This window comes from Onthophagus taurus, chromosome 7 (genome assembly GCF_036711975.1).
Source record: "Onthophagus taurus isolate NC chromosome 7, IU_Otau_3.0, whole genome shotgun sequence".
NCBI lineage: Eukaryota > Metazoa > Arthropoda > Insecta > Coleoptera > Scarabaeidae > Onthophagus > Onthophagus taurus.
In genome coordinates this window covers 12,040,276-12,067,372 of record NC_091972.1, presented here as the reverse complement: position 1 = coordinate 12,067,372, position 27,097 = coordinate 12,040,276, and the positions used below count along the sequence as shown (strand labels likewise).

General features: G+C 34.6%; 2 protein-coding genes across 5 annotated transcripts in view; both read right to left on the bottom strand.

The window, feature by feature from the left end:
* Positions 1-2,658: 2,658 nt before the first annotated feature.
* On the bottom strand, positions 2,659-3,590 carry LOC111420916 (ribosomal protein S12). 2 transcript variants are annotated; one of them, XM_023053983.2, is made up of 4 exons: positions 3,522-3,590; positions 3,367-3,396; positions 2,829-3,171; positions 2,659-2,757 (listed from the first exon to the last, which is right to left on the bottom strand). In XM_023053983.2, exons 2-4 carry the CDS (start codon positions 3,381-3,383, stop codon positions 2,698-2,700), a joined length of 420 nt encoding a protein of 139 aa, XP_022909751.1. In that variant the 5' UTR covers positions 3,384-3,396; positions 3,522-3,590; the 3' UTR covers positions 2,659-2,697. The 2 variants fall into 2 exon arrangements, with proteins under 2 accessions (XP_022909751.1, XP_071054211.1); XM_071198110.1 differs by having other exon boundaries at positions 3,535-3,558.
* A 2,604-nt stretch (positions 3,591-6,194) lies between these two features.
* LOC111420910 (LDL receptor protein 1) overlaps positions 6,195-27,097 on the bottom strand; it is a 38,460-nt gene continuing 17,557 nt past the window's right edge. Inside the window, exons 8-16 of one of the 3 annotated variants that reach the window (XM_023053971.2) lie at positions 22,623-23,795; positions 22,361-22,564; positions 21,879-22,303; positions 18,211-20,467; positions 14,889-15,430; positions 13,740-14,831; positions 13,214-13,686; positions 7,164-9,954; positions 6,195-7,087 (exon numbers count right to left, since the gene is read on the bottom strand). In XM_023053971.2, the coding sequence (XP_022909739.2) occupies positions 6,959-7,087; positions 7,164-9,954; positions 13,214-13,686; positions 13,740-14,831; positions 14,889-15,430; positions 18,211-20,467; positions 21,879-22,303; positions 22,361-22,564; positions 22,623-23,795 (9,086 nt within the window). In that variant the 3' untranslated portion in view covers positions 6,195-6,958. Of the gene's footprint in view, positions 7,088-7,163; positions 9,955-13,213; positions 13,687-13,739; positions 14,832-14,888; positions 15,431-18,210; positions 20,468-21,878; positions 22,565-22,622; positions 23,796-27,097 lie in introns of all 3 variants that reach the window. The other 2 variants (XM_023053969.2, XM_023053970.2) reach the window with 2 other exon arrangements.

The following is a 27,097-nucleotide window of genomic DNA, read 5'->3' as shown; positions in this document are numbered from 1 at the left end:
TTGACGTTAAGTTCCTCGTTGTATCGCCTCCATTCTCCTTTATTGGACCAAAGATTTTCCTCAGTGTTTAAATACTTCCTGCTTATTCTTTGCGCTCTGTCAAAAATTATCATTTTGAATATTTATGTACAGTTTTGGAATATTCCATATTTATTATAAAGGGCAAAGTAAATTCTGTTCCTGGTCGTTATTCTATTTTATATTTCTGGAAACATCTTCAGAAGATTTTATTTAAGCATGTAGTACTAGAATTTTCAGTTTTTACAGTCATTAGATATTTTATTCGTCAATTGAAGACTTATCAGGTAGGGGTCAACAGAACTTTTTTCGTATATTCTGGCTCATTGCAATTTCTTCGATTTAACCAATACAAAAATTCTTGGACTTATTTTTGATGGTTGTGAAACCCAGAACAAGATTGTCCATATGGATCATCAACTATATTATTGATCAAACGAAGCGAATTACGTCAAACCTTGCAGCAAGTATAATTTGACTCTTTTCTGGCATTGTATAATTCATTCAAAAATAGAAGAAATGTTTAATGAGCATTTTCATTTTAATGCTAAAAATTTATCAATAATGGGTTAGGTTGGGTATAAAGTGTTTTATGTCATTCTGCATTGGTTTTCGACTCTCTATCTCAAGCAATGTCAAGAACAGCTGTTATACGGTAATTAGTATATCGTCACTTGAAAATTGTTTTGATTCATGCCCACTTTTGCATTGGTCAATTGCTACCGTTTTTATTTCAATACATTGTACCATGTTCAGCTACTAAAGAACATAATATTAAGCCAACACAAGCAGATTTATAGGAGTTACTTTGTACTAAGTCCAACATAGCCTTACTAAAGGGTTCAATCGATGCTATTATTTATGGAATACGACATCGAGACAAATCGGTCGAAATACCAGGAATTTCGCGTTCGATGTTGGCCTGCAGCTCATCTAATGTTATTGGCTTATTGGCATAGACCAGCGATTAAATGTAACCCCAAAGAAAAAAGTCTAAAGGAGTTAAATCGCACGAACGAGGCGGCCATCCACTAGTTAAACGCGCCAAACACTTAATTATTTCGGGTAAAGTTGTGTCTTGTGCATCACTTCAGGCTGCTCATTCGTCCACTATCTGCAATTACATTATATCAAGTCCCCTGCCAATGTTAACAAAGCATGCAACCATGAGATAGAGAGACCTTTAAAATAAGAAAAAGAGCCAAAAGAGCAGGAAATCGCATTTGCAGCAGTCTGCTGAAAATTTTGGACTAAGATGTTACAGATTTTCCGGAATGAAAAAAGGTCATTTGGTCTGATTTCTGTATTCCTTAAAATAGGAATAAAATTATGTCTCTTGAACTGCAGTATTTCATCAAAAAATCATCCACAAATAGAAACATTCTTCAAACCTGGACATAGTAACGTCCAAGAAGTTCCTTGAACAGTACATAGTCCACTTATCTAATTTTTTATTAAAAATATTTAGACATATACCAGTGGTATTTAATATTCTATTAGCACTATTCCTTCTTCCCTTAGAAGCATCTAGTCTTCTGCAACAAGATATCTATTACAATGCAATACTTAATCTTCTGCAAATAATTTAATCTTTGCCTCAAACTCACTAAAATCGAACCATGTCTTTAGACGTTGGTATCTTCATGGAAATCACGCCTCACATTCCTGAAGGAGACACAATACTTTGGCGATCTGAAATTGTTACATGGTGCGCTTTCGAATGGTAAAGCACTATGCTGATATCTGTTATTACACAAAAAATACTAGGGATCTTTGTAATAATTTGAGGAAACGTTAACATCGGTAGTTTTCCATATGGACTTAATAAGTCAACATAACCTACATTATCGATGGTCGGTTAAATTGCTGGTAGGAATTCATTAGGGAGGATGTCTCCATTTAATTTACATAACCCTTTAACACAGAAGCATCATATTACATCTAATGTTGTTACTTAGGACAGTACCAAAAACCATCGTTTTTTATGGTTTTCCAAAGCTACTTCTGATCCATCTTGTTTTAACGTTCCATACAAAGCTACAAAAGCACTCCATTGCTGAAAGGCAATGGAGTGTATGGAACATCTCAAGCATACAGATAAAAGTTGTGATTAACAAGTGGTAACAGCACATAGGTACAACATTTGGTATGCTTACTGATATGGTTTGGCTCTTTCTTTTAGGTAACAGTGAATGATACTACATTAGGATGTAATTAATAATAGGATGTAAAGTATTCAATATATCGATGTAAAGTATTCAATATATCACTGTAAATTTCCAATAAATCTCCTATACAAAAGTATGGGGTCACTATTATTGATCTCATCAACATAAGACATACACGAGTTATATAATTTTTCATTACTTTATAATAAAAGGAAATGGGCATAGCTTTAAGAAGTCACTTAATAAAATAGCAAATGCCTTCACCAAAAAATAAAGTAATTGTTGAAACATTTTCCAATGTAACTTTATGCTAAAGAAAAGGACAAAAACTTTTTGTAATAAAATTTTAAAGAGATTGATAAAATTAATAAAGCTTAATAAAATGAGGTATGATATTTATGAGATAAAATTTGCAAGGTTTTATATTTATATCATTGCACTAAATACTTTGGATGTGATTTAAATCTAAAAATACGATTTTTAGAAAGTCTTTATTATTAAATTAACAAAGTCAATTACTCTTTAACATCTCTTTAAGAACATCTAAAGCTGGCGATTCCTCCCCAAAGTCCTAAAACAAAATCCATGTAGCAAATACCACCAATTTACCTTCATTTACTAGCTTAAAAAGAAATAGTTTACCTTTATTACAACACATGAACACCCAACGATCTTCCTTGCTTTTCCTGTGTTATCAATTTTACATAATCCGGCCCATTCTCCAAGTTTTTTGTTGTTATCAACTTTTATCAAAGGAATTTCATGTTCCGAGCAAAGAGCCGTAACTAACCTCTTGTACATAGGTTCATCGCAATTATCAGCAAGTATACACAAAACGGCCTGTCTTTTGTCAAGTGCCTTAGCTGCCTCGTGTATGCCATGTACGACGCCATCATGAATGAGGGCAGTTTTCAAGACTTCTTGTAAAGCCTCGTTAACATTCATCGTACCGCCAGTTGCGGCCGGCACAGAGGGAGCATCATCGCTGCAAAATAAAAATGAGGTTATGTTAGATAAATTTGAAATGTTATTTTATGGAAAATTTTGAATAATTTCGTTTGTGTCAGATGTAGGAATTTACAGCACGATTTTTTTAATTTGGGTTCCTCAGAAGAGGGAGCCTACAGACTCATCATTTCGAATAAATAATAAAAATAATTAATTTTTAGGTTATACTTACACATCAACATCAGACATTTTGAGGTTTCAGCTGAAATTGAAAAAATATAGTGTTAATTTGATTGATATTGTTCATTACGGTTTATTTTTAATAAAATTTAAGAAGATTTTGGGTTTATTTTATAGATGAATGGGGATTTAATCGGGAAAAATTACCTCATGTACTTGCCTCGAACACTGTTCAAAGTGGAAAGAGTGGGAAAAGACGTTCCTGTTGGCGTTGCTGTCATATCTAAGCCGATAATATCACCAGCAAGGTAACCAACATAATATAAAAATTTTAAATTTAATTTACTTTTGCAATTTAATAAATGGTAATAAGAATATTACATTGAATATGTTAAATGTTCTATTTGTATTTCATCTAAATAAAACATTAAAAATGTTGTTGGCAGTGTGACCACCAACTTCGGCTGTTTAAACAGAGATGGCGCTAAAATTATTAATAGAGTGTAAGTTACAAATGTAACCCCATTATTACCCCAAATAGTCTTAGGCTCTGTAAAGTGTACAAATACTAGTATATTCCGATGATGTGGAGATCATAGGTAGAACTAAGAGAGATATGGTAGAGACTTTCATAGCATGTACAAATGCAGCAAAGGAACTGGGTCTAAATATAAATGTTAAATCTTCAAGGATTTAAACCCCTTGATTTAAATTAAAACGGATCTTATACCGACAGTATATAATTTCGACCTAATTAAGGTCATATTTAGAAGCAGGGACGATTGGGCGAAGGTGAGCCTCAACTTAAAAGAGGAGCCCTTGCCTGATACACCAATGCGTCACAATATATTCGAATTAGAGGCATTAGTGGACCAAATGGACGCATTAAATTGCCCCTCAGCTCGGACATGACCATTTTTCAAGCAGAAGTTCTTGCTATAAACTTCTGCACCGTTTTGAACCTAGAAAAATGCATCCATAAACATTTTATTCCGCTCTAAAGACAATTCAGGCCTATATGTGTAACTCTGCACTTATCAGAGTGTTCCAGCAACCTAAGATAACTCGTTAGAGGCAATGATGTTACGCTATGGTGGGTTCCAGGTCACAGAGACATTGATGGCAATGAAAACGCGGACAAGCTGGCCAAAGAGGCAGCGAAAACCCTAACCCGGTTGTGGACTACAAAAAAGCCACTTAAAACAAGTAATCAGTAGTTAGGAGGCTTCAAAGATAACCTTACGCTGGAAAGAACTTCCAGGTCACAGACAAGCGAAGAGTATGATCACTCCAAAGAGGTTTTATGCCACAGCAGAGGGGATCTAAGGTCGCTCTCAAGCTTCTTAACTGGCCATGCGCCTCATCTCTACCACATTGGATAAGCTGAGGATCAAAATTATCGACTTTGTGCAGAAATAAAAAAAGAATATATGAGGTCAGTAGGTCAAGGTCATGATCACGCCAGGCGACCTTGACCTTGCGCTCCAGAGGCGGTTCATTAATCGGCAAATAGATGTGAAGTGGCCTTGCCATTGATCTTTACTTTTCGGTTCCAAGAGGAAGTTCGCAAGTCGGTAAATAGAAATGAAGGTATCCTTAGCCATCATTTCAACCTTCACTCCTCTTCTATATAACATTACGGTTCAGTTCTGTTTGTCACTTTGTATTATGAGTTGATCATTTTACCAGTTTGAGGGTTCCAAGTAACCTATCATTGTTATCTTTTGTGAGATTTCCGAAGATTACTAAACAAGCTGTAGTTGATTTGCAAGGATACGATATTCCTCATTTTGAGGTGAGAGAAGTTTGTCTATTGGACACAAATTCCACCTTTGTGCTACATGAAAACATTCGTGTTAGTGTGCCCAGAGATGGATTACCGATAGCACAACGATATGCAGCATGTTTTGTGGAAACTAACCACCACAGATTATCGTATAATGGTGGCTTAGTATCGTAACCAGAAGGATTAGCAAAAATTAAGGGTGTTGTAAAGGAGTACGATGTAATATACACGAAAGAAAAGCAGAAAAAACGGTTTTTAAAGCAACTTCTTGAGGGATGTGAGAAGACATGCATCGTTGATGTGGGTGATCCCAAGGAGAAATTCATAAATGTTCCATGGTTTAAGGAAACCAGTACTTCCATTAAAACTTGTTTTCGGCTTGTTTAATGATATATTTTGCGAACCATTGAAGTTTGTTTTTGACTTCTGCTGGTTAAAAAAATCCTCAGACATCGATTGCTCTAACATGGAAATGCTTTGCGAATTAGAACTATATCTCGAGTTTTTAGCAACATTTTGTTGCTCCATTGCGGAGCTCCTCTTAAGATTAGTTGATCTTGAATACTGATGTCACTAAATATACATTATATTATTAGTTATGTTGTTACACGTTGTATATATATTATTTAAACTTACTTGTTATTAAATTTAAAAACTAAACTGAACTGGTTACAACTGATTACAATTATGCACACTGATACAACATATTGACCAAGAAGACAAAAAGCGAAATTTATAATACTGTAATTAATGATAGATTGCTGGGAACGTTTGAAAGAAAGATACTTAGACACATATAAGGAGGAATTCACGTTTTAACAATGAACTGTATAAAAAATACCAGGAACCAGGCAACTATAAAAATTGGAAGACTGAGATGGATAGCACATGTGGAATGGATGAAGGAGGTGGAACTAACGAAATAAATAGTTAGACAAATACCAGTAGGACAGAAATTGAGAGGAAGGCTAAAGATGAGACATATGGACCAAATGGAGGGGAACCTCAAAGTGAGAAATTAGAGACCTAATGTAATCATGACGTAATGATGATGATGAGTCTAGGTTCTGTAACAAAAAAGTAAAACTGAAATGTTAAGTTTAAAAATCCAGTTGAGTTTACTTATAAAAAGATACAAATACAAAAAAAATACCACATTAATAAGATAACACTTCTTTGATACCTTATTTTGAGCATAAATTATTTAATCCTAACGGTCATGAGATTACAGAATTTTATTTTTATGCGTTGTAGTTACAATTTCAAAACGAAAAATTACACATTTAGATTATTACATAGGAGCTAAGGAAAAAAAAATGAATTAAATCCATACGTTTATAATCATCATAAACATTGATCGAGAGTTTTGCAGTTTGTAAAATCGTACGTCACATATAAAATATATAATTATTATAATTTAAATATAAATTGTATTTTATTCAGTCATTTTAGTTTTCAGTTGTATTTATATACAGGACGAATTGTTTCCAGTTTTCTTTTTGCAATCACAATTATAGGATCTCAACTTAATCGTTTCACCTTTCAGAAAATAGTATTGATGAAGAATTTGGCAAGATTTATTTTACAATCATCGAAACCTTATTGCAATTTTACCTTTCTTTTTTTTTTTTGTTAAATTATTATCATATTTGTTTTACCTAAATCCGTACGTTTACGAACAATAAACACAGATATGTGTCAAAACGACATCAAAAACACAAAACTTTTTAATAGTATACAATTAACAGCTATATATATACACACAGCTGCCTTTCCAAAAAAATGGCACATTTCACAGCAATTAAATAATAGTTGTCTTAATCAAGTATCGTTTTAATTATTTTCTTTTTAGTTTTAGTCACAATCCTTCAACAGGAGACGGAGTTGTTCCTTCTGGTAAGTTCTGTAACAATCCGGCTTTTTCTTCTTTAACCCCGGTCGTTCCATTGTAGACGGTTTCATATACTGGATTTACAAAATTATTTGACTAAATTTGAGAAGAAAAAAGGAAAAAAAAGAAATAAAACAAAAATAAAAAATAAATATATTCCTTAAGAACTTACCCTATCTGTATCTAAAGTAAATGGCTCAGCATCTCTATCTTGATAAATTGGATTATTAAAATCGTTCTCTTGTAATCTTTCATGTGAAAATGGCTTTCGTTTCCTAATATATAAATATCCGAAAATGGTGCTAGCTATCACGACCAAAATGATTACTGTTAACAATGTGACAAGAACGTAATTTCCATTTCCTGCGTTTGCTTGAGTTGATTCAATTAATTTGGGAGTTTCACAAGATTGGCCTTCAAATCCAATGGGGCATTTACAAAAATTAAGCCCGTTAGCGTCTATATCACAGGTACCATTGTTTAAACAACTGGGTTCGCATTTTGCTGTCGAATGTTCACAGTGTACTCCTTCAAAAGGTTTCCGACATTCACAATACACTTCGTTCAATGCACTTCGGCAGATTCCATCGTTAACACAAAGATTATCACATCGAGTATCAGTATTGTTATTAGCAGAAATGTAAATTTCGCAACGAATTCCTGTCCATTTTGGTGGGCATTTACAAGTAAATGAATTATTGGTATATATACATTTTCCTTCATTTAAGCATGGACAAGTTTTAGGGCATCCTGCTGGGGGGTTATCACCGTCACATAAGTTGATTTGGCATCTGCGTCCTGCGAAGAACGGTGAACATTCGCATTCAAGCTGCTTTATTCCACTCCCCATAATACAGGTTCCACCGTTCAAACATTTTTGCGAACACAAATCTTTTTCGCAGCGGTCACCTGCATATCCGGGATTACAACGGCATGTTGGCCCATCTGGTGTCGCTATACAATTTCCATTTTTACTACAAAAGTTATCACATACAAAAATATCGCAACACTTGCCCTTAAAACCAACTGGACAGGAACAAGTTTCCTCCTCTCCATTTTGATTTACCTTGCAAACACCTCCATTATGACACTGTAATCGCGAACAATGCTCGCATTTTTGACCGGAAAATCCAGCTGGACAGCTACATTGGTAAACATTTGGTTGTGTTGAATAACATGTGCCTCCGTTATAACATGTTTCATTACAAATTGAGAGAGGTGTTTCACAATGCTCTCCAGTGAATTGAGGTTGGCAATAACAACGAAGTTTTGGTTTTAAAGATATTGGATCAGTTGTAAGGTAATCAACGTAACACATTCCTTTGTTGTGACAAAACTGCGAGCATCGATAATGTTCGCAAAGACGACCTGAGTATTTAGGGGGGCAATCGCATTTAGGTTCCTCCCCTTTATTCATAACACATGTTCCTGAATTACAATTTAATGGGCATGGTTCTGATATCACTTGACAAGTGAAGTTTGTTTTTAAAGAACCATCTGGACAAACACATGTCGTTCCATTTGGATTTAAAAGACAAATTTCAGAACTATGACAAGCATCCAAACATCGATTCGTTAAATTCTTAGTTTGTTTATGTTCGTGTAATATTTGTATGTCATATAACCTAGCTAAACCCATGGCTAAATAAGTCCTATTATCCTTCCCATGTTTATGAAAACGAAAAACATTATGCGTCCGATACGTTGTTAGATAAATGTAATCTTCAAAAACATCTATTTTAAATGGTTTCACTTCCGAGCTAAACCTATGTGTAATCTCTTTTTTACTTCCATTAAAATTAACACTTCCTATATAATTCGTTTTTGGGTCCGCCCAATATAAACGTTTCGTTGGATAATCAATAGCTAAACCAGTTGGCCAAAGAATATCATGTTTAAGTAAAACTTGTCGTTGATTTCCGTCCATATGAGAAGTTTCTATAACAGCAACTGGTCCCCAATCGGCCCAAAACAGTAAACCGTCTTCAGGGGCAACAACAATGTCTCTCGATTGTTTCATATTTCCATTGATTAATGTAAAAGAATGTGAACCATTAAACGTCGAAACTACAATTCGATTTGTATCTGTGATATAAAGTTTCTTTGTAACCCAATCAACAGCCAAACCTCTTGGTTCTATTAAATTCTTAAGAACAGTTACTAAATTACCTTCAGTTCTAATATGTTCATGTGATACTAGATATAAATCGATACTTTCAACTTGTTTAGTTTGATGATTTGTGCAAAAAACAGTTAATTCTTTCTTATTTGAATAAATATCAATCGAACCAACCTTGTATCTAGGTATTGTCATAAGCACAGATTTGTTGTACAATTCATTTGGTTCATCAGCTTTATAAGGTGAGATTAATCTCAATTCAGCTTCAACTGCTAAAATTAAAGTTGCAGGTTTCCCAGCCGCGGAACAACCAGTATCCGAATTATGATGAAACCCATCAGCGCATTTACACATTGTCTTATTTTCACTCTCCTGAACGCAAATTTGCGAACAAGTATTCCATTTGCACTGACCATTTTTAGCACAATTCACCTCATCGCTATTATCAAAACAATCATTTTGGCCATCGCATACCAAATTATTATTGATACAATGTCCATAATTGCATTTGAACTCGTGCGATCGACACGTTCTAGTTGAATGACATAATGATTGAAGTTCATCGCTTGCATCGCGACAATTATCGACGCCATCGCAGACTTGGTGCATTGGAACGCAAAGATGGTTGGAACAACGGAAGTAATTTGCGAGACATGGACGGTTTATGCATAATTCAGGGCTTTCATCAGAATTATTTTCACAATCATCTTGGCCATCGCATACCCATTGTTCATTTATACAAAATCCATTCGAACATTTAAATCCATTATTTGGACAGGTTTTGTTACAGTTTAATTCATCGGATGCGTCTGCACAATCTATTTCGCCATCACAACGCCAATCACTAAAGAAAAATAATATAAAAAATGTAGTAAGTAATTTATTAGTGAAGTTAATAATTTAGACATATGATGCATAACTTTAAGAGTATAGTAATAAAAGCTGTTTAAGTTACACCGCTGGTTTTTAATTAAAAGATGACGACCACCACCTCTGACAGGTTATGGGTTCAGAGTCGCTAAAGAAATAACAAGAGGTGGTGTAACAACGGACAAAAAAGAAAAAATGAAGTTAGAACGGTAAACTAAAATGGACATGTTGTATAAAATTGAAAAATAAAGATAATTGGAGTTTGTGGAAGTTCCAAACAACAATTCAGTTAAAAACGAAGGATATTTTTGATGTAGTGACAGGAGAAGAACGAAGACAGTTCAAGGTACAGAGAAATACGAAGAAAATTTAAAAAATGGATAATCAAAGACGCAAAAGCACAAGGAATACTAGTGGAAAGGATGGAGGAAGCTCCAATGACACACATCTTAAGCTGTGGAAAAATGCGGAAAAATTGGACACATTAAACAAAATTATAAGGAGAAAAAAGAGAATAGAACATGTCATATTTGTGAAAAAAACAAGATCACATCACAAAAAATTGCTTGATTTAAGAACAAAAAAACAACAAACAGAATAAGAAAACTAATAACAACAATAAAGTCAATGCATTCATAAGCATTTGCAGGTAGGACAGTTTGTAGAAATGGAATCTGCAAAGAAAATAAAGATTCGGATGGAAATATCTTAGATGCTACATCAGTAGGAAGAATTCGGTTAAAGGTATTCAATGGAAAGGATTGGGAAATGGTGGATTTGAAAAATGTTTTGTATGTATCAGGTTTGAAGGAAAATCTATTTTCTATGGGAATTGCACTGTCGAAAGGATATAAAATGACATCAGATGAAAAAATATGTAAATTCACGAAATTTGAGCATGTAAATTTCGAATACAGAGCAAATGTAGGAGTAACTGTAGATACCTTACAAGGATGGCAAAAACAATTTGCACACCAATCAAAGGCATACACGAGAGAATGGTTAAAGCGCCATAACATCGATTATGAAGAAGATTCAACAGAGGAAACATATACAGAAGAAAAAGATGGTGAACAAGACGAAAATGCTGAAGTTGAAGATATGGGTAATAATGATGAGATAACTGAAGAGGAGGTATCTATAAATAATGAAACACTTGAAACAGAAGAAAAAAGAAGAAACCATAAAATTAAGAACTAGAAGCTGACTAAAAAGACCAATTAAATACAACGATTATGAGACCTGTTTGATAATTCAAATTGAAGAACCATTAAGTTTCAAACAAACCATGGAAAGTACCGAAAAGAAAAACTGGGAAAAAGCAATAAAATCTGAAATAAATAGTCTTCTTGAAAATGAAATTTGGGAGGAAGTAGATAGATCAAAGAATGAAAAAATAATAGACGCCAAATAGGTTTTCAAGATAAAAGAAAATGAAAAACGTGATGAAAAACTTTATATGGTTTGAAAAAATCACCAAAATATTGGAAAAAAACATTTAATACATTGATTATTGAACAGAATTTTAAATAACGGTTGATTATTGTTTATATATGTTACAGTTAAAGCATTCATTCCGTGAATGTACATATTGTCTAGTCAATGCATACATTAACTAATTTATCTAGTTAAGGGTGGAATTGCAGCTGTCAAAACTCGTGGCAAGTATGCAAAATTGCCTATTCAAATGGATAAGGCGCAAATCGGTATATTTTTAATATTATGTTATGTTGGGTGCGTAACTATAGTAATCCTATATAAATAAAGACTATTTTATGTTGGATGTTGGAGAGAGTAAGCGATCGAAGAGATCAATACGGCATACAATATAATATTTATCATAGGGTAAAATTCAATCCCGGCATCTACTTCAAAATCGGTGAACTATTGAAAGTAACTAAATCAACTTATCTACACTAAATTTGTTGTTAAAATTCAAACTTCGGTGATTTTGTCGAAAATACAATTTATTTATATTGTTCTTTTCAGTATATGTATTATTATACCCATACTGAAGGAAACCATTCATCTAAATTCATAATTAAAGATTTCATTTGGAGTAATATCAATTGAAAGTTTGTAACTTTTTACCTACTTTCCTATTTTACAAAACAAAGAATGGTTTCTCTTGATTTAAACGATAGAAGTACACAATGCAAATTACGCTAATTAAATTTAGTACATAAAAGAGAAATCACCGAAGTTAATTTTCAAAGTTGGTAGACAGGGCTAAATACCATCCTTAATGTGTATATAAAACACGAAATGTAAACTTTTACTAGTTAATGTATACAATTACTAATGATACCCAGTTAAAGCTTAAAGTATGTTTACTAGTATATTACATAACAAAACCCAACCCAACCCAAAAAATGGTTACTACTATACTTACTTACTTACTACTTGCATCAAATGCAATCCCTTCCATTAAAAAAATTATACTGTAAATGTTCTTTGTTATAACTTTTACTAACATCTGTTAGCAAATGCATACACTGCCTAGTTTATGTACACATTCACTAGTAAATGTATACACTCTATGACTGATAAATACTTTCACTAAAACATTACGTTAATGTATACATTGACTGGCGAATGTGTACATTAAGTGAAATGCACGCTTTACCTGTGACATATACAAAAATAGACACAAAAACTCGAATATATATCCTAATTTATGTGGATGATTAACTAATAATTGGAAACAACAAGGACAAAATTGAAGAGATAAAAAAGATTTTAAAAGGGAATTTCAAAATGAAAGATTTAGGAAATGTAGAACATATTTGGGAATAAAAACAGAACAAGGGGAAGAAAAAATGGCGTTATCTCAAATACCTTATTTGAAAAGAATATTAAAAGCATATAAAATAGAAGATTGCAAACCTTATGAATGAAAACTTCAAGATGGAACAAAGCAAAGCATCAGAACGTCATGTAACTAGAAACCAGATGTAGAAAGTTAATTACGACCAGGTCAAATATTAAACTTATTATAAAGTTGATATGTAAAAATGTTTCAATTGAGAGAGCAACAATTAGTAACATTATACATATAATAGATGGTGTTAGAGTTAGTTTACAAAGTTGTAGAGATAGTTTTGTTATAGCAACCAAAAGTAATGTAAATACTATTGTTTTCAATATCAATAATAATAAAAACTGTTTAAGTTACACCGCTTGTTTTTAATTAAAACAATATAAGTTTTAATAGAAATAAGTTTTTTACTTACATATAAATGCACATTTTTGGATCTCCACATTGAAATTTATTATCCCCACATTTTGGATCACACATAGCTTCATCGGATTTGTCTTCACACTGGAATTGTCCATCGCAAACGGCCGTGGCGGGAACGCATTTGCCGTTTCCGCAACGATGTTCGGATTCGGAACATTCCCTCATCGTACAATTATGTTCGTCTGACCAATCGCCGCAGTCGTTCACGTAATCGCAACGCCACCGTCCCGGTATACACTTTCCGTTTAGACATTTATGGTAGGAAGGCTCGCATGTGTGATAGTTGGAGCCGCGACATGATTCTGGTTCGTCTGCTCCGTCTGGGCAATCTTTATCGCCGTCGCATTTCCACGAATTCGGAATACAACGACCGTTGGTGCAGCTAAATTGGTTTACGTCGCAGGTACGGTTTGCGCAATCTGTTTCATCTGAGCCATCCCGACAATCTACTTCCCCATCGCAAACCTAAAAAATATTTTATTAACCACTTGTCTAATTAAATCTAAAATTTAACTTACCCAAACTTGTGGAACACATTGATCATTTTTACATTGAAAATTATTTGATGGGCAACTTCTAGGAGGGCAATCTTTTTCGTCATCACCAAATGGACAATCATCAATCTTATTACATAGACTTAAAATTGATACACATTTCGGTGGAGTGGTATCATTTCCCTTACATTTGTATTGTGTATTTAAGCAAGTGTAATTATAACAATTTTTTTCATCATCATTGTTGCCACAATTATCAATTCCATTACACAGTTCTGATGGGTGAATACATTTTGTTACGTTAGTGGTGTTATTATTATTACATTGATACTGTCCTGGTTGGCAATTAAATGGGGGACAATCACTAGGTTCATCTGATTTATCGTCGCAATCATCTTGAGTGTCACATTTCCACCAGAATGGAATGCATTTATACGAGGTGGCGCATTCGAAATGAGCTGAGGTGCAATTTGATATACATGATTTTTCATCACTTCCAAGAATGTGATTTTCAGGGCACGCGCATTTGTAGAATGGCTCTTCTGAAGTTAGTAAACACAATGCTGAGCAGTTTGCTTTTTCACAGGGATTATTATGTTGTGGTTGCCTAAACGGGTGGTATAATCTTAAATCCATAGGTCGATGTACCATTTTAAATAAAGTTTTTGTCTCATTTCCATAATATTTATGACAACTCTCGATCGACATCATTTCCCAATCGGTCCAATAAAGTCGGTCTTCCCAAATGGTGATTGCAAAGACATGATGTAATTTTAAAGCGGCATTTGAATTTCTATCGGCTACTATGCGTATATTATTTCCATGCAGGTCAGCAACCGCTATGTAATCTTCGCGAGCATCCGCCCAAAATATTTCGTCGGTTTCATAATCGATCGTTAAAGCATTTGGCCAACCTAAATTTTTTTCTATTAAGATTGTAGCATTTGATCCGTCCATATCTGCTTTTCCAATGTGGACGTTATCGCCCCAATCTGACCAATACATGAAACCCTTTAATGGGTTCAAAGCTATAGCTCTTGGCTCTTCTAATCCAACGGATACTAAAATTTTCCGGAATTTACCATCCATTGTAGATACTTCGATTGTGTCTAAACCCTGAAAGCAAATTGAAAGAATGAAAAAGATTAATAATTATATTAATTTTAATATTACTTTATCACACCAATACAAGTTTCTTCCAATCCAATCAATTGCCATCCCATCAGGGTTTTGTAATGAAGGTCCATGTAAAATCGTAGTAGTTTTATTTGTAGCATTTTCGCACAATTTCATAATCTTACTTCCGGTGACGACTACATCAGACCAAAAGTAACAATTCGATTTCCAATCGAAATCTAAAGCGACTGCGTTAGATAAGTTATGCACCAAAATAGTATGACGTCCAACTAGATCAACTTGTCTTATGTAATATCTATTCGCGACGATAATTTTAGGAGTTTCAGTTGTAACCGCTACACAGGTTCTGTTATCGGATTCTAAATAATAATTCGATTTACATGAACATGTAAAAGAACCGTGATGATTTCTGCATTTTTGGCTGCAAGGACGATCTTCGCATTCGTTTATATCGACACATTTTCCTGGTTTATCTGGGTTTAATTTATAACCAGGGTAACAGCTACATTCAAAACCAATAGGTTTATCAGTACAATTTTGCGTACAAATGTTTTGATCGGATCTACATTCATTGATATCTTAAATAAAAAAAGAAAATCAAAATCCGAATAATACAGACATTTTTAAAACACAAAATATAAATAAATTTATTAAATTATTCATAGATTTGAAGACGGCATTCGATAAGGTGGATAGGGAGGAGATGGAAAGGAGGGGGTCACGGAGCAGCTGAGGAAGAGGGTAAAGGGGATATACAGGGAAACGACGGCGACGGCTGGAGATAGAGTAGGGAAAACGATAAGCGAAGCGTTTTGAACGAAACAAGGGTGACCACTGAGCCCCAGCCTTTTTGCCCTGTATAGGGAGGATTTGGAAGGCAGGCTGGAGAAGGGGCAAATGGGCTGAGTGGTGGTAGGAGGAAGAAAGGTTCACGTGCTAGCGTGAGACACTTGGAGAGGTATTTCAGGGCGAAGGGGTTGGAGGTGAATGTTGCAAAGACAAAGATGATAAAGTTCTGCAAAGGGAGAGAAGAAAGAGGGAGGAATAGAGATGGAAAGGGAGGGGGATTGAGGAGGTGAGAGAATTTACATATCTGGTGTACAAGTTTAGGGAGGATAGCAAAGACGCGGCATGTGAGGGAGCTGACTAAAAAGGTAAATAAGGTGATGGAGCAGGTCTGGGGATGGGGTGAGAGACAACTCAGGGACATCAGCAAGATTATGTTTGATGGGTTGGTGAGGAGTGCAATGATGTACGGGGCGGAAGTTTGGGGATGGAGGGGGCATGATATTCTAGAGGACATATAGAATCGGTATTGGAGGTGGGTTCTGGGCCTGGTGAGGGAAACACCGGGGGGGTATATTGTGAGGGAGGAAGTGAAGGTGGATGAAATGAGGATGGAGGCAGGCAGAAGAGCGAGCAGCTAAATATGAAGAAATAATAAATAGAAGACCATACAGCGGGATCCTGGGGAAGTGTTGGGAGGAAGTTAGGGAGGGGAAGATTAGATATGGTAAAGGAGAGAGGAGGGAATATTACAAAAGGACGGGTTATTCGGAGGCAGAGATAAACAACAAAAGATGGGAAGAGGTGGACATCCAGAGACAGGATAGAAGGACGCACATAAGAGAGGGAAGGTATAATGAAAGATATTATGACCAAGGTCCGTAAAGCGTATTGTACAAGGTTGGCCAGACAAAGAATTTCAACGTATGAAAAGTGAACCCCCCTGGCATGCCCTAATCGTGACGTCACGTGTTACAGACCCTGATAGAACTTCAGGATGTGATAGTTTGTCCAAAAATTTGAAAAGAAGTTGCAGAAACATGAAATTGTAGAAGGCCATCATCAGCAACAATTTTCCGTAAATGTTCGGGCTGCATCGTTGGTGATCATTTGATAGCCCCACATTTTTTACCAAACAGATTAAACGGTGCAGATCATCGACAATTTCTAGAAGAAGTACTGTTGGAACTGCTGGAAGATGTACCGCTTCAAGTAAGACAAAACATGTAATGTATGATAGAGCTCCGGCACACTTTAGTTTGGTTGCTCGCCAATACTTGGACGACGAATACCCAGACCGTTGGATCGGCCGAGGAGATCCGCACTCTTGGCCACCATTGTTTAGAGTTTGTCTTTTGGGGCCATCTGAAAACCCTAGTCTACGCTACTCCAGTTGAAAATGTTGACTAATTAAGAGAGCGCATTGTTGTATCTTCCGACATAATTCGGAACACTCCTTGAATTTTCCTGCGTGTTAGACACTCAATGCGTCGAAGAATTGCTGCGTGCATTGAAGCTATTTTAGGCGGAAATTTCCAACATTTAATTTAATTGTGTATAATTTATAATTGTTTTTTTAATTGTCTAATTATGAAGTTAACGTTTGGTTTTGTTACTTGTTCTAACGTTTTAGTAAAATAAAATTTTTATTTTAAAAAATTGACCATGTTATTCAATATAAAAGTTGATTTTTCTCGAAAACAGTCAATTTTAAAGCTGATGACCAGTACCTTTTGTGTAGAAAACATTGACGGTTCAAATGGGCGTCTCAAAACTGTACTTTTTCCAGTGGCGTAGAAGTTGGGGAGAAAAACAACAACTACCCTTCAAAATCTTCACCAATTGACTTTAAAAAAATTTATTTTATTAAATTTCAACACCTGGTATCTCGAAAATAGTGCATTTTAGAGGGTAAGTTGATAGAAGCTTTTTTTCAAATTTTTGGACAAGCTATCACATCCTGAAGTCCTGCACATATATTATGAAACACCCTGTATAATTAAATAATAGTAAAAGAAAAATAGATAACTTTCATAATCAAAGTGTTTAATTAAGAAAAGCAGAATATTTAAGATAAATTACTTAGTTTCAGTCTCTAGCTCACACTGCTTCGTAACTCGTGACTTTTCCCTTCAAAACGCGTTCTGCTGTCTCTGGCCACCCTGGTACAATGCGCTTTACGGACCTTGATTATGACATAATGACGGAAAGGCTTCCAAAATACTTGGTGAAGGAAGGGAAGAGGTTGGTGGCCAGATTTCCGTGGGGTAATGAGGAAAGAGCGAACAGGTACTGGACGGATGATGTGGAGAGGTGGTGTCGACGGTGCGGGCAAGATTGGATACGCTAGAACATATTATGTTGAGGGGATGTAGTGAGCTGAGAGAAGAAGAAAGGAAGGTGGCAGAGTCTGGAAGAGGGGGGAGAAGGCAAAGGATGGATGAGGGAGGTGGTTAGGACGAGGGAACAGAGGTGATAAGGGAAATTAAGTTTGGTTTGTCATGTATTGTACAAAACGTTGCAAACTTTTAGTAAACAATAAAAATTCTTATATAAATAAATTTGTACTTACTACATAAATGTTCATCAGAATAATCCCCACAATCATCCTCTCCATTACAAAGTAACGATTCATTTACACACACTCCATTCGTACACTTATATTTATCTTTACAATCGTCGTCATGATGATCAATACATCCTTCTTCATCACTTCCATCAATACAATCCTTCTTTTTATCGCAAACGAGTTCAGCAGAAATACAAGTGCCATGCGAACACTGGAATTGCCCGAGATTGCAGTGCGAAGCGCAAAATGGCGGTTCATCACTTTTATCACCACAATCCGCATGGCCATTACAATATAAAGCCAGAGAAATACATGTACCATCAGCACATTGAAATTCTGTGGTGTCACAAAATTCTGGACATTGTAGTTCGTCTCCGTGATCATCACAATCAGGTTCGCCATCACATACCATTTGTTTTGGGATACACTTATTTGAACTGCAACGGAACTCGGTTGAGGAACATGTGCGAGTTGGACAGTGGTGTTTTTCGTCGGATTGATCCAGACAATCATTTTGACCATCACATACCCATGATTTAGGTATACAATCCCCACTATCACAAGTAAACCATGTCGGACGACAAGTTTTTGAACATTGTTCTTCATCAGAACCATCTGGACAATCTTTTCGACCATTGCATCTTACACTTTCTGGTAAACAGGTTGAGTCATTACATCTAAATTGATAACTATTACATTCGAGCGAGCACTGTTCTTCATCTGAGCTGAATCCTCCAATTTCAGCATCTTCACAATCATCAAAGTTATCACAACGTTTTGAGTAATCAATACATTTCCGACTTCTTAAACAATAAAATTCATTTTTTTTACATTGCGGATCATTTCTTTCAGCACAATTCATCTCATCAGACATATCCCAACAGTCATCCTCGCCATCACATATCCATTCAGTATGTAGACACGCGAAAGTATTATTGCAACTGAAAAATTCGTCACCATATAGACCTTTGCACGGCAGTGTGCCGCAATTTCTTTCATCGCTAGCATCACGACAATCCGGATCACGATCACAAGTGAAATTTCGTGGAATACACTCCCCAGAGAGACATTTAAATTTAGTAGTTTCTGGGCAACTGCAGTTAATTTCATCACTTGAGTCACCACACTCATCGATTCCATTACAGTGATATGACGTTTGTATACATCGCCTATTCATGCACATAAACCATGCTTGTGGGCAAACTCTATGTGCGCAATATCCGGGTTCTTCATCAGATCCATCAATGCAATGTTTAATTGTATCGCAAGTTTGTTCAAATGGAACACATCCCCCATCGGAGCAACGAAAAGAATCTCCTGTACATGATGTAGTTGAGTTAAGAAAGCATCGAAAACCGTCTTCAGCCAAAGTATATCCTTCTAAACATCCGCAACTTACTTCTCCAGACGGTGTTAAAATACAAACCTCGGCGCAACCACCGTTTAATATAGAACAAGGATTTCTTAAGCAATTGTTAGTATCGTTTGCAATTGCGACGATTCCCATTGGTTTATCAACATCTCTTCGTAACCAAACCACGTCTAATCCTGTTACTTTATCCGCACGTAGTACAGAGTGTAATAACCAATCTGTCCAATAAATATAATCACCATAAACAGCTAACGCAAATGGGTGTTGCGGTGTAACTTTAGCTAAAATAATTCGGTTACTTCCATCATATTCGCATCTTTCAATCTTATCAAGTCGAGCATCACTCCAATACAATTTTTGTGCTTTATGATCAAGTGTTATTCCATTGGGCATACGAATTTCAGTGCTAATTATTATACGGCGACCATATCCCGATAAATAAGCACTTTCTATAGCTGGTTGAAGTGAATTCCAATTAGTCCAATATAATCTTCCACCACAAGAATCTACCGCTATACCACGTGGTTTATCATCACTTCGCAATTTTATTACAACCTCAACGTTTCCTGCACTCGTTCCAAATTGAGTTAAATTCGCGTGACTAATCGCAGCTTCGTTATTACACGTCCAATATAAAGTATTGTAAACTTCTTCATAAGTAAGACCTTCAACGGAACCCTGTCGTTCTACGAGTATTCGATGATCGGTTCCGTTGAAAAACACGGAATTAATCGATCCTCTTTGGATATCGGAATAAAATAATCTTTTCGCTCCGTAATTAAATGATAAAGCGATGGCATTTTTTAAGAATGTGGAATTTTTTATGCTGGGATATGGCGCATTTTGAATGTTGTCGTCTTGGATGTGAATCGAATCGATACTTAAAACCTATAGTAAAAATTAATTTATTTCAATTATTAAGATTTTAAAATTTACTAATTTTAATGCGAAATAAAGCTATGGAGGTGTGTGGAATGAGAAAATGTAATAATCAGAGAAAGAGAACACACTGGCGGAATGAAAAGGTCCGACAAACAATCAAGAAGAAGAAAGAGTCATGGAAGAAATACATAAGAAAGAATTCGGAAGAGGATAGAGTAATAAGAAAACTGAAGGGAGATAAAAGAAAATAAATAAAAGCCGTCAAAGATAAATACAACTACAAGGGAAATTCTGGACATATGGGCGGAATTTTATGCAGAAAAGTTCAAGGATGGAAAACGGACACAAACAATGAAGGAGGGAAGAGAAGATGAGATAAGGGAAGAAGACACTGCAGACATAGTAATTGAAGAGATAACAATGGAAGAGTTAGAAAACTAACAAAAATAATTGAAAACTTGTACAAGAAAGTCAAGGGCATAATATAAATGAAGGGAGAAACATCAAAAACTTTTGAAGTGAGCAAGGGAATAAAACAAGGCGATAGCCTAAGCCCCTTGATATTTATAATATTAATGGAGAGTGATAAAAAAAATAGTAATAGGTTATAAAAGTTTGGAACCAGTAAAAATAGATAATGCTGACGACATATTGCTGATAGCAGAGAACCATAAAAAGGCAAGGAAGTTGATTGAAATATGGACAGAATAAATTAAAAAGATGGGCCTAGAATTGAACGTAAATAAATGTAAAATCGTGATAATAAATAAAAAGAAAATAAGAAATAATCCGAAAGAAATAATTATTAAGGAACAAAAGATAGAAGAAGTATCATCATATGAGTACTTGCATTGCAGCATAATATCACAAGATGGAAGAATAGATTTAGACATAAATGCAAGAATAAGGAAAACAAACAACGTATATCATACTCTAAACAGAACAATTTTTGGGAATGAGATAGATAAAAACATAAAATTGAAAGTATACAACTCGGTGGCAGTACTAATATTAACATATGCCAGTGAATCATGGACACTCCAAGATAAAAATGAAATTTTTACGGAAAATAGTGGGGAAGACGAAGTGGGGTAGGATAAGAAATGAGGAAATAAGACTGGGAGAAGATCAAGAGGAGATAATCAGCAAAATAGAGAGAAAGCAGCTAAACTGGTACGCCCACATAATTAGAATTGAACATAACACAATAGTAAAAAAGGGTATTTGAAGCAAAGAATAAGAAAGAGGGGATAAAGTGGGAGGAAAGAATAGCAGAAGTAGGGAAGACTAGTAGATATAAAGGAATTAATCAGGAACCAGAGGGAGTAGAAGAGGTGGATGGAGGAATAGGAAAAAGATTTATCCGACGCCATCACACATAAGGATCAAGAGAAGAAGAAGACTAATTTTAACATACCTTAGAAAACATTATCACGCTATCATAATCTTCACAAGAAGTTCCATCTTCCGCAACTTTTCCATGGGGACAAACACACAAAGGAAACGTTCCATTAAAAAGACATAAATGTTGACATCCACCATTGTTATGAATACAAGGATTTGTAGTTTGCTGTCTACTTAAACTAAAAACCTGTACATCTTTTAAAGTTTCACTATGATCAATCTCCAATAAAACCGAAATGTTTGATAAATTTTGTACAGGAGCAACTTTTAAAGATCCCGGTGTTGAAGTATCCAACCAATATAACATATCGTTCCAAAACGCTACAGACACTGTATTCGATGCATTTAAAACGACGATTCTATTTGTACCGTCGTAATCGATTCGTTCAATTGTTCGATTACCGTGATCACAAAAGTAAATGTGTTCGCGTTTCGAATCTAAACTAACGTCGGTTATCAATAGGGCTTCGTTTATCAGGGTATTCGGATACGAACCGTCTAGTTTCGATATTGTCAATTTTGAACGACCACCCCATACCAAAACTCCTTTATGAGGATCAACCGCTATTGAGCTTGGATTACCTAAATCTTGAGAAATTACAACGTAACGTGAGGAACCATCTATTCGTGCCACTTCGATTACACTGTGTCTTATATCTATCCAATATATATTTCGGGCTGACCAATCAACAGCAATTCCTAAATAAAAATATATCATATTTATTAATACATTGATATTTGTAAATTTTAATTTTACCTGTTATTAAATCAGATGCAACATTTTCAACCCCTTCGTGTTGATCAATAATAACCTTTCTATTTGTACCATCTCTTTTTATACTAAATATAATCCCTCGATCACTATCAACCCAAAATATTAAATCTTCCGCTGCTAAATAATCGATAGAATTAGCCATATAAACTTTCGAAATCGGCCCCAACGTGTCCATTTCATTCAAACTTTCATTGATTTTTACTCCGATGATTTCCCAAGATTTTGAATAGAATATAAACTCGGGTACACCTAGACAACGTTTTGGATCGCTGGGATCATTTGTATATCCGGTCGCGCAAATACAACGACTTTCATTTGAAGACATCGGAATACATAGATGATCGCAACCATTTTTCTTTTCATCACATGGACCTCTTCCTTTTTGTTCTGAAGGATCGTAAATTCTTAAAGATAAAGTTCCCGTTGTGTTTCTGATTGTTGTGTCATTTTCACCGGTTGTTTTATCAGCTGTATGAATAGACTGATCATTGCTATCAGCGTAATATACAAGACCTTTGTATGTAGTGGCGGTTATCACAGATGATTGAGACGGTAAATTTAATGTATACACCTTACCAGTTCTTAAATCGTAATAACTAATCTTTTTATTACTAATCCAATACAATCGATTGTCATCTTTATCAAAACTTAAATAAGACATAAAATTCGCTGCCGAGTTCATAACTAACGTTTTTCTTTCACTTCCGTCCATTAAACTCCTTTCAACCGATGAATTAGTTTCATTTATGGAAATCCAATACAATTTACCATTAGTTGGATCAATCGCCACACTTGATACGTGAGTATCTTTAATGATAATCGAGCTATATTCCCCTTCAAGGTTATAAACTGTGATTCCTTGAAGTGAACCGACGAATAAAAGGTTCGATAACCAATCGAGAGCTAAACCCATTGGATTTTTAATCCTAGTATCGATAATTAATTGAATTGGATCCATGGTTAAACCGGAACGCTTTATTTCATTTAACGCCATGTCGACCCAATAAATTGTTGAGTTCTTTGCTAAATATTCAATTTGTTGAGCCTGCATTACTTCCGGTGCCCTTATTGTTGGCATCATGTGGTAATAGGGTTGTTGTAAGTCAACGCCGCGGATTTCCTGCTGTCGCGAAATTAGAAGTAGTCGTTCGTTTACTAAAAATAGAGACACACTTAAATTTACAGTACTCTATATAAATCTGCATACTCATCATATTTAAGTATACAGTAACACCCCGAATAGACTGTAACTCTGTCGTCCAAACGAAGTAGAACTGATAATGATTCATTTGCATCAAAAAAGAAAAGAAAATTATTATCTTTCGAATATAAACTTAATATTATCAAAGAGTTCGATGCAAAAATGAAAATTTATGAATTGGTAAAGAAGTCGGAATCAACAGTCAGAACAATTATAAAAGATAAAAATTCTCGAAGCTGTAAAAAATGCTCAATCTTTGAATTCAAGCATCATTCGTAAACGTCATGGTATTATCGCTCAGATGGAAACAATGTTAAAAATATGGTATGATTAATCAAGTAAGACTGAAATTTTGTCCTGTTCATCAAAACACGTTGTGCTCTGAAGGTAAGCTAATTATTTTTGAGCGATTAAAAGAAGGAGGTGGCTACACCACCCAAACCATATTCAACGTAGATGAAACTGGTCTATTTTGGAAAAAAATGCCTAAAAGAACTTGAAGAGAATGCTTTTCCAGGTTGTAAAGCCGCCAAAGATCAATTGACAGTGATGCTTGGCGCGAATGCAGCTGGTGACTATAAATTAAAACCTCTTTTAGTTTATCGCTCGCAAAATCCAAGAGTAAAAAAATTAAATCTAAATCTGGGTGGCCCATGATTTGGAAGTGGAATGCTAAAGCTTGGGTGACAGCTTCTCTTTTGAAGACTGGTTTGGTCATCACTCCAAGTCGAACGTTATTGGCAAATAAAATAAATCCCATCGTGTAATTCTAATTAATTTCGACCCCCGTGTAAAAGTTGTATTTTTGCCACCAAATACAACCTGCTTGCTTCAACCGATGGATCAGGGAGTCATTAAAACATTTAAAGCTTACTACACGAGACAATTCGATGTTTTAGATGCCGTGAGAATTATTGGACATCTTGGAATCTTGAAATTTCACAAAAATCTTTAAATGGCGTCTGCAAAAATTTGTGTCCATTTTTTTTTCATCACTAAAACCCAAAAAGAATCAACGCCAGATCCTGATCAAATTGATAACGTGATTGAACAAGTAATCGATCTTGCCAGACAATTAAATTTAGAGGTGGATGTTGATGACGTTCAAAAACTGCTGGATTCACACAATCAGGAGCTGACAATTGATGAGCTTGCAGAAATGCGTTAAAAAGATGAAGAGTAAGATATTGTACAATCTAATTCTTTAGATCCAGTTCAATGAGAAAATCAAATGACGGTTGCAAACTTGACAGAAGGCCATATTACAACTTTCAGTTGTCAATGTCAACTTTAATTTTATTTTATTATTATATTCGTAATCTTCATAAAATAACCTTTAAAATGAGTCCAAACTCGACACTTTTAATATTAATGAAAATACAATCACTTGCGGTTTGAAACGTCAACGTCAGTTTTGACATATTTGTCATCTTCATTAAAAAACCTTTTAAAATGAGTCCAAAGATGACGCACTTATCTCAAAAAACAAAAAAGTTAGAATAAAAAACATTAAACCCGAAGTTAGCAACAATGAAGATATCAATTTAATTTTTAAATATTAATACCAACCTTAATTTTTGATTTTTTTTATTATATTTCCGTTTTTGTGACAAATTTTAACACATTTTATAAAAATTAAGAATATATTAAAGTGACATTGACATTTCAAACCGGAAGTTGCGTATATCTCGGGTAATATTGAAATCAAACGTATTAAGTTTGGACTCATTTTAAGTTATTTAACCAACAAGTCTATTAATGAAGGCGATTAATTATCGAGATATTTTAACGCGTGAGCGAGCGAAGCGAACGCGTTAATTATTGAGATAATTAATCGCATTTTAATATACGAGTTAGTTACAATATTTTTCCGTTGACCGTCTTTTCAACAAAATAGAGAAAATCCATCGTTGAAAAATCTCCCAATTCTCTCATTGGCAAAATAACCTCACTTTTAATGTGTCATAATTTATTTTTGTAGTCTTACCGAATAGATATAGTGGTCGGTTGGGTCGGTATTACAAATTTCATTGGAGAATATTTATTAAATTGACTACTATTTAGTTCGGTCGGACTTTCTTAAAATCGTTTATTAATAGAAAATCGTTTATTAATAGGTGTCATTAATGAATGATTTTGTATACATTTATAAATCATATAAATACACGGTCGACGGAAAAAGGATTTTTCACGACGATTACAAATATGTTAAAATTGACATTCTTAACCGGAAGTTGACCATAACTTCATTAATATTGAAGATAAATATGTCGTGTTTGTACTCATTTTAAAGGATTTTTAATGAACATTACAAATATGTCAAAATTGAGGTTAACATTTTAAACCTGAAGTTAGTTATCATATAATAGAAATTTTATAACTGAAATCTAGTGTTAGTCACTTTTCCGCACTTTCTTTTTATTTTTAACGTGTTTTTGGGTCATTTCACATTGATTAAAAAAAATCGTCGATTTTTAAGCCACATGATTCTTGAATTTTTTTCAAATTTCTTAAAACAGAGTGTTCTTAAATTTTAACCTGTAAACTTGTAACACTTCGTCCTTAATTTCATTTTACAACTTTTTAAACTTTAATTTTGTAAGTTAGTAACTAATAATCTGATTTCGACTTTGATATGTTGTAATCTTTTTTAACAAAACAAAAAGAAATATTAAGAAAGTGGTTTATAAAATGGATAAGATGAGAGGTGTCAACCTATTTGTGGAGTCTCTGAAGATGACCAAGGGCCGAAACTGGTTAGACTTAAATTCTATATAAGTAACTAGTTAAATTCTAGTTTTAATGATTAAATTTATGCCACGACTTACAGAAACACCCTGTATGCCCTCTGTGCTTGTGATAGCTGTCATCGGTGTGTTCTGTGATAAAAATGGACATCAAACAATTTTCAATAGTTTGAGTGAGTTTGAGCCTGTCTATTCTGAGAAGTCTAGAGAGAAAACGAAAATACCGTTTTTCTCAACATTATTCATTTGTCGCTTAGTCAAGTGATGCAATTGAAAAAAGGATTACAAATTTTAGAAAAAAATAGACTCCAATGAGATGCGTATTTCTACTACAAAACGGGGAATAAAAAATTTATTAACACGCTAACGAGGAAATTTTGTGTGACCAACCCAACCCGACTTACGCGAATTTAACTTATACAGTTATTACTCGGTCCTACCTATCGCGTAAGTTCGGGATATTACTGTATTTTAATATTAAATGCTTTTATTTCTTAACAAATAGTAAT